At 31.1% G+C, this 10,011-nt stretch overlaps 1 protein-coding gene across 1 annotated transcript; it reads left to right on the top strand.

The window, feature by feature from the left end:
• The first annotated feature begins 3,313 nt into the window (after positions 1–3,313).
• On the top strand, positions 3,314–5,369 carry LOC111512384 (putative inositol monophosphatase 3). The gene is made up of 4 exons (XM_023168493.2): positions 3,314–3,976; positions 4,726–4,865; positions 4,916–5,045; positions 5,102–5,369. Exons 1-4 carry the CDS (start codon positions 3,493–3,495, stop codon positions 5,326–5,328), a joined length of 981 nt encoding a protein of 326 aa, XP_023024261.2. The 5' UTR covers positions 3,314–3,492; the 3' UTR covers positions 5,329–5,369.
• Positions 5,370–10,011: the final 4,642 nt, after the last annotated feature.

The raw sequence follows: 10,011 nt of genomic DNA, 5'->3' as shown, positions 1-10,011 counted from the left end.
TGCACACCACCATTTCTATTCTATGACACAACGACACAACCACTACTGAATCCCCTGATATGTTTGTTCGTTTGTATAAACTGATTTCAGAAATATGTTATCAAGACTATCCAAAAAAACGTGTTTCAGTAAGTTTTAGTTTTGATTTCTGATCTGACTATACAGCCATATTTTCTCGCTCTTTGTTTTTGAAAGTATATCGTCATTCTTATCACATGACTCATACTCTCTAATCTAGTGATGAATGAAACTATTTCTTTTTCATCACAGACCATATACCAAATATGGTCTGTGTATTTCATTCATTTGTGGATTTAAAAAAAATATTGTGCAATGGGTTATTTAATATTGCTATTGCTCTGCAAAGCCATATGCATGCACAAATCAAAATAGGTACAGAAATATTATTATGTTTGGCTAAGAAACTAATATCAATAGGTACTACCTTTCTCATCACTCAGTGACTTGAACTTATTTTTTTAATTTTTTCTCGTCACCCTTTTATTGAAATGATTTTAATATTTGTCAGATGTGACCTAATCTGAACCAACATTTTTACGAAAAAATAGAATGTTCACAAACAATTTGATTTCACTCCAAAATATGGCTTGAAAGTTTATTCAGAGATGTTTAATGCGCAATTGTATTCAAATATTTTGAACCAATAACTAAATCCACTGTTGAATACGCATGAGATATTGCCGAATACACCTATTAGCCTTATCAAATAAACTGCTAGAATGAAATTCAGAAATTGATATTGTTTTGATTTTTACATCAAACCATCGATGCCAATGAATATGAAACACTTAAATATTTTTTAATTCCTAGAAATGTTTTACCGAATAACACAAATTATGACATTTCAAAAATAAAAAGTTTTTACCTCAAAGTTTGCTCATAATTTTGCTCATAATTACGAATATGGTATGATTTTTTCCAGAATAGTTATTAAGGGTACACTTGATAGATATGTACACTGGAAAAATCACGAGTTGCTTTTTGGCTGCTTATCAACTTCACTAAAGCTTTTGATTGTGTTATTCTTTTAACAAAACTGAAGAGATACAAAGTAAGAAAGTTTCCACTGGACTGATTCACCTCATATCTTTCACACCGCTCACAGCAAGTTATTATTGAAAAATTCACTTCTGACATGAAAACTGTAATTGCGAGAGCGCCTTTTTTTGTAGTGTTCATATATGATATGTTTAAATCTTTCCAGCATCTTTCATCTCCAATTGCCTCTTACGCTGATGAAACAAACGTTCTTATTGAAAGTGATACTATATGGAAGCTGAAAGATTAGCAAAATCAATTTATGAAAAAATATCTCTATAGGTTGAGCAAAATATTAACGATGGAAAGACCGCGTGTATTATATTTAAAACGTCGCAGTCGCGAGTGGAGAACAGCAATGAAATAGTTCCATCCGATAAAGTTACTTTTGACTCTCTACCCAAGAAATTAAAATGCTTGATTTGGAAATAGATCATCTCCTCGAATGCTCAGACTACATTCATGATGTATGCATCAAATTAACTGAAACGTGTTTTGCCTTAGCAGTCATGTCTAAACACTGTAGATATCCAACATAGTTATAGGCAACTTCAATTTGTATGCAGTTAGATTCCTAGTCGGTCTGGGTTTTTATGATTTATGTGGAGTTCTGTACGAGTACTTAGATGTTTTCAATTTCATTTATATTGTTTGGTGTGCTTCTATACTTTTTATATACAGGGTGTAAGATAAGTACGTTAAAATATTCCAGTGACGTATTCCTGAGACAATTTTAAGAAAAAAAGTCTATATAAACTTGTATTCGGAAATGTTTTGTTTTGGAGATACAAGGTGTTGGAATTGATTTTTTTGTTCGTTTTTAAAAAATAACTTTTGCAAAAATTTACACGAAATTTGGTACCCGGGATTTTTTCGACGTGAAAAATCATAATTTCGTATTAATTTTCATGTAATATCTAAAGAGCGCCACTTACGCTGTCAATATTTATTTCAAATTGCCCTAACTTTTTTGACAGATAATAAGATTCGCCAGAATGGATTGATTCAATTTGTCTCACATATTAAATTCAATAATGAAGAGGAACTCTTCAATTTTCTCTAAACTTAGAATCGGATTTGTGGATACAGCTTTATTTTATACATCCTTACAACGTATTTGATAAAAAGTTTTCAGCACTTAACAAACTATAACGATTAAAATCATAGTTGATTTGACGTCATCGTTTCAACGTCAGAATGAATGTATTTGTATCACAAATGAATACGTTTTGAATACATGAGCGCCAGAAAACGTTTATATTCCTTAAGTACCGTATAAAAGTAAACAATACTTCTATACGATGCCTTAAGCAATAAAGTACAGAGATTGATAGAATACCCAGTGGCATTTCTTAAAAACTGGGTAAGCGTGTACACTTTTTTTATTGCAATTAGACAAATTCTTATATTTTTGAAAACAGGATGATCGAGACACGTATGTAAAGTTTATAAATATGAAATAAACTTATTATTATTGTTATTATTATGAACTACAGAAGTGAGGTTTTTGTGAAATATACATGCCTGTGTGTTTGTAGATTAAACTTCTCACAAAAGCGGGAAAATTTGTTGACCAGTACTCTGCAATTACCATTATTTGAATCATTCTAATCTATTTTTTCATATAGTTCGTTAATAAGGCAGATTCATCTGACATGATAGTTTTGTCATCCAAAAGAGGGTTGTTGTAGCTAAGTGCTCACACCGAACATTTTGTCTTACTGTACAACTTGTAAACCTTGGTTAATTCAAAATTCATCTAATCCGCAATCCCTTTCAATATTTCTCACTGTGGTATTCATTTTACATGTAATCGTAATTGAAACTGATATATTTTATCAGTATTGTTTCATAATGAATAATTCGTATAAGGTTTTAACCATGTTAGGTAAATGGCAAGGATTATAACAGATAATGAAAAAGGAAAACTTGAATTTTCAATCATAATGAGTTTCACAAGTTTGAATGATATTTTGAATATACTCTAAATCTACAAAATCTTCTAGATCTGATTTTCTTAAAAAAATAGCGATAAAATTTTAATTTCGGTATATTTAGAATATTTTCTAATTTTTTGTACTTTATCATTTCTTTCTAAATATTTATGTTAGTTTACTTGACAAAAGTGGCATAATTTTTCAAGGTCATGTAAAATAATCGTTGTAGGTTGTGTCGGTGATACTACCACAGAACCAAAAGTTTTCGGAATTCATGTATCCCGTATGCCGGTTAAATATATATTATGGTTAAAACATACGGACAACGTTGTAGTTGCCACTTACCAGAAAAAGTAAACAAATACTAAAACTAGTTTTACACAATAAAAAAAAACTAAACAATGATATCGTAAAATGCTGATTCCGTTCCAAAATTTATTTTTTTAATGTGACTTTTCCGACTTCAGTGCCTACAGTTGTAAAACTCGTATATATAATGAATTTGGGGGGCACTATTCATTTGAACAAATCTGGTATTTGTGTTTTATTAGTTATATCGCTGATTTTATTTTTATACTCAATTTCAAATGGAACTAGAGGCAATGAAACTGTTAAACCTAAGAAAATCAATTTGGGCAAGCTTCTCAAAGTAGCAATTAAAACTGCAGAAAGTGGTGGTAAGAAAGTAGCGAGCGCTAAAAATTTGGTTGTAAAAAATAAAGGCCTAACAAAAGAGGGTCTTGCTGATAGAGTAACATCTGCTGATTTAGCATCTCATTGTGCAATGTCTGAAAGTATAAAGTATTTTTTCCCGTCTGTTAGGGTAATATCCGAAGAAGCTGATAATATTTGTGAAGAAGATCCGTCTTTACTTTCTGATTTGAAAAAGTTCTCTCCTCAATCACCGGTAGATGAATTTGTTGAAGAAGGCGATGTTACTGTATGGATTGATCCATTAGATGCTACCTATGAGTTTACTGGTAAGATCACTACCATTTAAAGAGTTTGTGTGTGTTCTGGCATAGTCCTTCCCAAATGGTATAACAAGCTGAAATGTCATCCCCGGTGTAGTTCCGTTTGTCTTTAAATGATAAAATTGAAAGGATTCTAAAACAACACCTAGAAAACTAATCTATACGGGGAATACGTTGGTCAAACAAATAGGCGAATATCAGTCAGAATAGAGGAACGCAAACTCGCAATATATATATATATATATATATATATATATATATATATATATATATATATATATATATATATATTTTGTCTTGAGTAGTTTTTAAAGTATTATCAGACATGGGTGTGAATAAATTACAATACTTTTGATTGGTATACAATTTGTTCATTGAACAAGTGACTTCAATCTTCAAGAAATCATCTTTGAATTTTTAATTAATCAAATCTTGACCAGTTTTTTTTTGCCAACCCACTTGGAATTTATTTTTCAACATAGAAAATTTTGTTTATAATTCACTTCATTGATTGGCAAGGTTTATTTTTACTATTCCTTAAGAAATTCAGGGCAATGTTTATTTAATATATACTTTATTCTTGCAAATCATAAAAGCTCATTTTCATCATTTACCTATATTACTTTTCATCAAAAAAAAGTTCTTTAGCTTCTGTAGATAGTAGTTTTCTGAGATGTATGTTGTTAACAATTTCACTAAAGATAATTGTAAATTATGCACATTTATTAAATTGTAATAAAAACTTTTGATTTTAGCAAAGATGTATACTTTTGTAACTACAATGGTATGTGTTGCCGTTAAAGGTAAACCTGTTATTGGAGTCATACATAAACCATTTAGCGGGAGCACTTCTTGGGCTTGGGTTGATAAAGCTAAATCGGTTGATTTGAATACTGTGAGTAGACATGGTCATTGATATAGCACTTAATCTATAGATTTTTCTAGGTGTCAGAAAAAAGCAGTTCCAAAAGTTATCTGAATGTTATAATATCCCTGTCTCACAAAGGAGAAATTGAAAAAGTATTGAATAATACTTTCCATGATAAGGTACATATCATCTCTGCTCCTGGTGCAGGTGAAGTAAAGTGAATTGTTGAATAGAATTAATCATTTGATGAAGACCTTTTTCAGGGTATAAAGTTTTGGAGGTAGCTACTGGGAAATGTGATACCTACTTACATATCACTGCAATAAAAAAATGGGACATATGTGCTGGAAATGCCATTATCGACTCCCTTGGAGGTAAAATGACAACTAAATCCGGTCAGATGATCGACTATCTAGGTAACGAAGTGAAGAATGATGATGGAGTGATTGCTTCCATAAGGCATCACGATTTGTTTGTAAATAAACTTTAATTGTTGTTTCATTTTCTCAAGTGTAATAAAGTTACATCAAATATTTGTTTATTATTTTGGGATAGCCTTCAATGTAATATCTTTATTGTTCAAGAAAATACATCTTATTGAAAGTTTGTTAAAAAATCGGTATGTAGAGAACTTCAAAGAATAAAAAAAAAACAATTTGAAAACTCAATTTGAGCAAAACTAGGTTCACATAACAAGTAGATGAAATATAACAATAAAAAATAAATTTCAACCAAGTTTGTCGAAAGAATAGTTGTATAGTCCATTTCAAAAAATGTAAAAAACAACTACATTGTATTTTTTATATTAACTTTCTACTTTATAAGAATTGCATATGAAAGGGTAACACCTAGTTGATCTTAGCTCACAAAAGTTTCTGCTTCCGAGGCTTGAATTTTGCATGGGGTTAATAGCTGGTTGATGAAAAACCTATTGAAGAGCATTTCGAGAAACTGATGATATAGAAATGCAGAATAATAATGGGCTTTATATTCTTTGAAATGCATTATTTTTAGTGGGAAAGTTAATGTTCTTAAGTTTCTAACCTTTCACAATCTCAAAAGTTAATAAATGAAGATTAACAGAGAATCTGCTCAAGTGTACTGAAGGGTGAACTGAAAAGTTACTGTGTACCTAATATAAACCTTTGAAGATACTATCCAATCGAGTAACTTGTCCTATTTATGAATTTTCTCTGTAAATATACTTAATGCTTTTTTAATAGGGCTGACGTTTTGGAAAAAAAATTCTTTTTTGTTTTCTTCATCATTTACAAAAAGGAAAAGCAAGAGGCCACTAACCGATCCCTGAGGTACTCCAGGGATCGGTTCGTGTATATTTATCTCAAATTTGTTGCTTCAATTTAATAAGTATACTCCTGTTTGTTAGTTAGAAACTGAGCCACTGTAAAAAGGTACGTTTCATTTTCAAGTAACCAGTTTTTTCAGGATAAAATCAATATGTAAGCAGTCAAAAGCCTTTCTTTCTGGAACCACACTGAGGTTGACTATTATATTGTGTTCACAGCGTTTTAGTAAATTAAAATATCCGTCGATAATTATCAATTAATTATTTGTTTTCTTTCTTGTGAAGTGGGAATACTATTTAAAGAAATTGGTGTTAAAGGTCAACTTCCTACTTGTTGTTTTTTAAAAGATGTTTTTCATTCATAGGTACAGAAGGATAAGGACTGGTTAATAAATTTTATTTCGTCATCTACTAAGAAATTGAGTTGACTTGTGTTGATACTTCTGTTAGTAAAGTGTAGTTATTATAACTGCCTTTGTTTTAACTAAGTATATCATGTTTCATTTTTAAGAGTTCCAATGGGTAATACTTTATGTTTTACTTGAAGAAAGTTGTCACAAAATGTAAATCAAATGGAGCGTTATTCATACACCACCATTTACTTAAGAGTGTGGTGTATATAAATGCTTCCATTGATATACATCGCGAAAACTACCTTGAAATAAAAGTTTGGTTTATTAATCGGACATTAGCATTGTTAATAAAGAATAATTTAGTTTGTTATTAGCGCCGTTAAGGTTAAGAAAATCACATTCACGGTAAGAGTTTATACTATAGATATAAATCCGAAACAAAAGTGGTCTTGAGACACTTTCCTGCGGGACTCCAAATTCATTAACAAAAGTGGAATATGAAAATCATTTCCTACTCTGTTTACGATCAGTCAATTAGTCTTTAATCCATTTCAATACAGTACGTTGCATACTAATCACTTTCATCATTTCAATTAAATCTGACGATTAATCGTTTCCATAAAGAGAAAATATTGATAGAGTAAATCAGGCTTTAACACACTTATAAGGCTGCATTGCTATTCTAGCCATGAATATGCGCATTTGAAATTGATACTTAAGTTTTAAATTTATAATTTGGATAAAATGATAGATATCTTTGAAGGAAAGTAAAAAATACACGCATCCATGATATATCCAGTTGTGAACTATTCTCCCAGAAATTCGTTACCCATAAGTCTATATTACATCGACATTTTTCATTTCTGAAAGTAGTTTTTACTGTTTGCTATTATTTTATTTTTCAAAAATGACTGGGTTCTATTGTATCCCGGAATTGTATCAATCATATTTGCCGCTGATGGGTGCTGATGGCACATAATAAAACGTATCACAGAACTGAAACTGTAAGTTCTGTGGCTGGTGTTCACTAGTCTCTTGTCAAAACATGACATCCCAAAATATTATATGTTCGCTTTAATGAAAAACTCAGGCGCTTTTTTAAAAATTATGATTCAGGATGAAATATTTCAATGTCGCAGAATTAGAAAAAAATTGTTTTTCATAGATATCAAACCTACAATTTTTTACACCATTTTAAACAATTGTGTCAATGAGAGTTTAGTCCTAGAGGTAGTACTGTATTTTTTCTGGGAATTTCATACTTCAATAACCAAAAAAATTTGCATCTGTCACTGTACCGGCCGTGGAAATAAGGGTGACAGCAGGTGAAAGTTGCAAAACAAATATTCCTCAAGTAGTTTCTTACAGTGCCAAAATTCATGAAATGGATTTTTAGATAAAAAATAATATTTGTTTGAAGGTGATTGATAATGTTCCATGATGAATTTCATCAGTTCGGACTTCCATTGTCTAATATTATATAAAATGATTTGAAATCCCTAAAAAAACAATACAAATGAAAAATTAAAATAGTAGCTGAAAATAACAATTATATTGAGCAAAAACCCTGAAATGAAATCACAGTGAGATAAAATATAAGTAAAAATTAGAATAATTAATCAAAAAATGAAAGTAAAAAATAGAACAATTAAACAAAAAAAATAAGAGATTCCAAGCCAAGTTACTTCACGACGTTTCGATTGTTAGTATCCACAGTCGTCTTCTGTTGTTGACTGGACTAATTCCTGGGTCATTCGAGTACTTTCACTTATCTCCTCTTTCCGTTTCACCGGTTTAGCGGGAGATGACCGTTTGTCGGAAGTTGGCCATTTTTCGCTTGATTATGGATTTCCATATATTGCGTATCTCTACGCTAGCTCGGCTGAATACATTGTTGGATAGCATATATGCGATTTATTTGAATTTCCTCCTAAACCAGTGTTCCTCCCTGTGTATGATCTCAGCTTGGGATCACTCGATGTTATGTTGATGGGTCCAAACATGCTCTGCTATTCCCGATTTGCTGGTTTCCCTTCAATGTGTGTATTTCTTGCGCTCGACAATGCGAACTTTCAATGGTCTCTTAGTTTCACCGATATAGGATTTTTCACACTCACAAGGTATCCGGTAAATGAAATGCTTGGAATCGCAGTCCGCGTTTGGTGGCCTGGTTTTCCTGAGGCTGCTAAGGATAGTGTTTCCGGATCTGAAGCAAGTTCTAATGTTGTATCCAATTCTTCTTATCCTTTCGGATAATTCCCTGATGTAGGAAAGTACAAGCACTTGATTGTGACGGCTTCTCTTCCTTGCGTAAAGAGGATATGAGTGAAAGTACTTGAATGAACCATACACAGTCATCTCTCGGAGAAATTAGTCCAGTCATCACGCGGAGACTATTGTGGATACTGACATTCGAAACGTCGTGAATTAACTTGGTTTGGAATTTCTTAATTTTCATTTTTTGTTTAATTGTTCTATTTTTTACTTCTATTTTTTATTTAATTGTTTTAATTTTTACTTTAAAATGTTTTAATTTAAAAAATTAAAGAGGGGATTATAAGTCAGTCAAGCGTGTATGAATCATACAAAAAATTTTAGGCATCAAGTCACTTTATGCCCTATGAAATTTGATTTTTTTTATAAAACATTTATGCTTCCCACCTTTGAATCCTTCACTGAGAGTAGCAGACTTTTGGAATTCTCAAGTCGATAAGATTTTATCAAATACATGGTACCTCCGGGCCATTTGAAGTGTGTTGAACAGTATATTTAAATATATGATCGAAAGTGGTTGACAATGTTCAGTGAATTTCATTAGTTCGGACTTCGATTTTCTAAAAATGATTCTACTATGATTTGAAATCTATGAAAGAACAAATGAAATTAGAATGAATAGCTGAAATATCAATTATATTAAGCAATGAAAGCTTTCATAAGTATAAAAATATACAATACTACCCTGCTCAAATGAAGTGGAACATGTCAATATTAAAAAATAAAAGTTAGGTAGTATAAAAAAACAAAGAGTGATGGTCATTCAGCAGTTTATTATTATTATTTTAAGAACAAAACACAAGCACTACGGGAAAATCCTCAAGGCCCTATAAGAGCGGTGTCTTGGTGAAAGTATTGATTCACATTGGATTTGAATCGCTGGAGGTTAAATCCATTTGGAAAAACGTTCTCAGGAAGTTTATTCCACTCGAGCGCAGTTCTCCAAAAGAGAGAGTTCTTAAACAGTGAAGTTCGAGGTGTACTGAGTTGAACCTCAAAACGATGAGCAGTCACAGTCCATCACGTATTTCTGATATGTACCGCTTTTGGTGGAATCAAATGTGCTAAGTCACTTGAACACTTCCCGTGAAAGTATCTATACATATATATATATATATATATATATATATATATATATATATATATATATATATATATATATATATATATATATATATAAATTGGATAATGTTAGCGACTGGAGAAATGTATGGTAAAATGGACAGACAGAATAATTAGT

This window comes from Leptinotarsa decemlineata, unplaced genomic scaffold (genome assembly GCF_025532065.1).
Source record: "Leptinotarsa decemlineata unplaced genomic scaffold, Ldec_3_MD MMD2_tig00026328_RagTag_RagTag, whole genome shotgun sequence".
Lineage (NCBI taxonomy): Eukaryota > Metazoa > Arthropoda > Insecta > Coleoptera > Chrysomelidae > Leptinotarsa > Leptinotarsa decemlineata.
The sequence above is the reverse complement of the archived record's forward strand: the minus strand, read 5'-3'. Positions and strand labels throughout refer to the sequence as shown.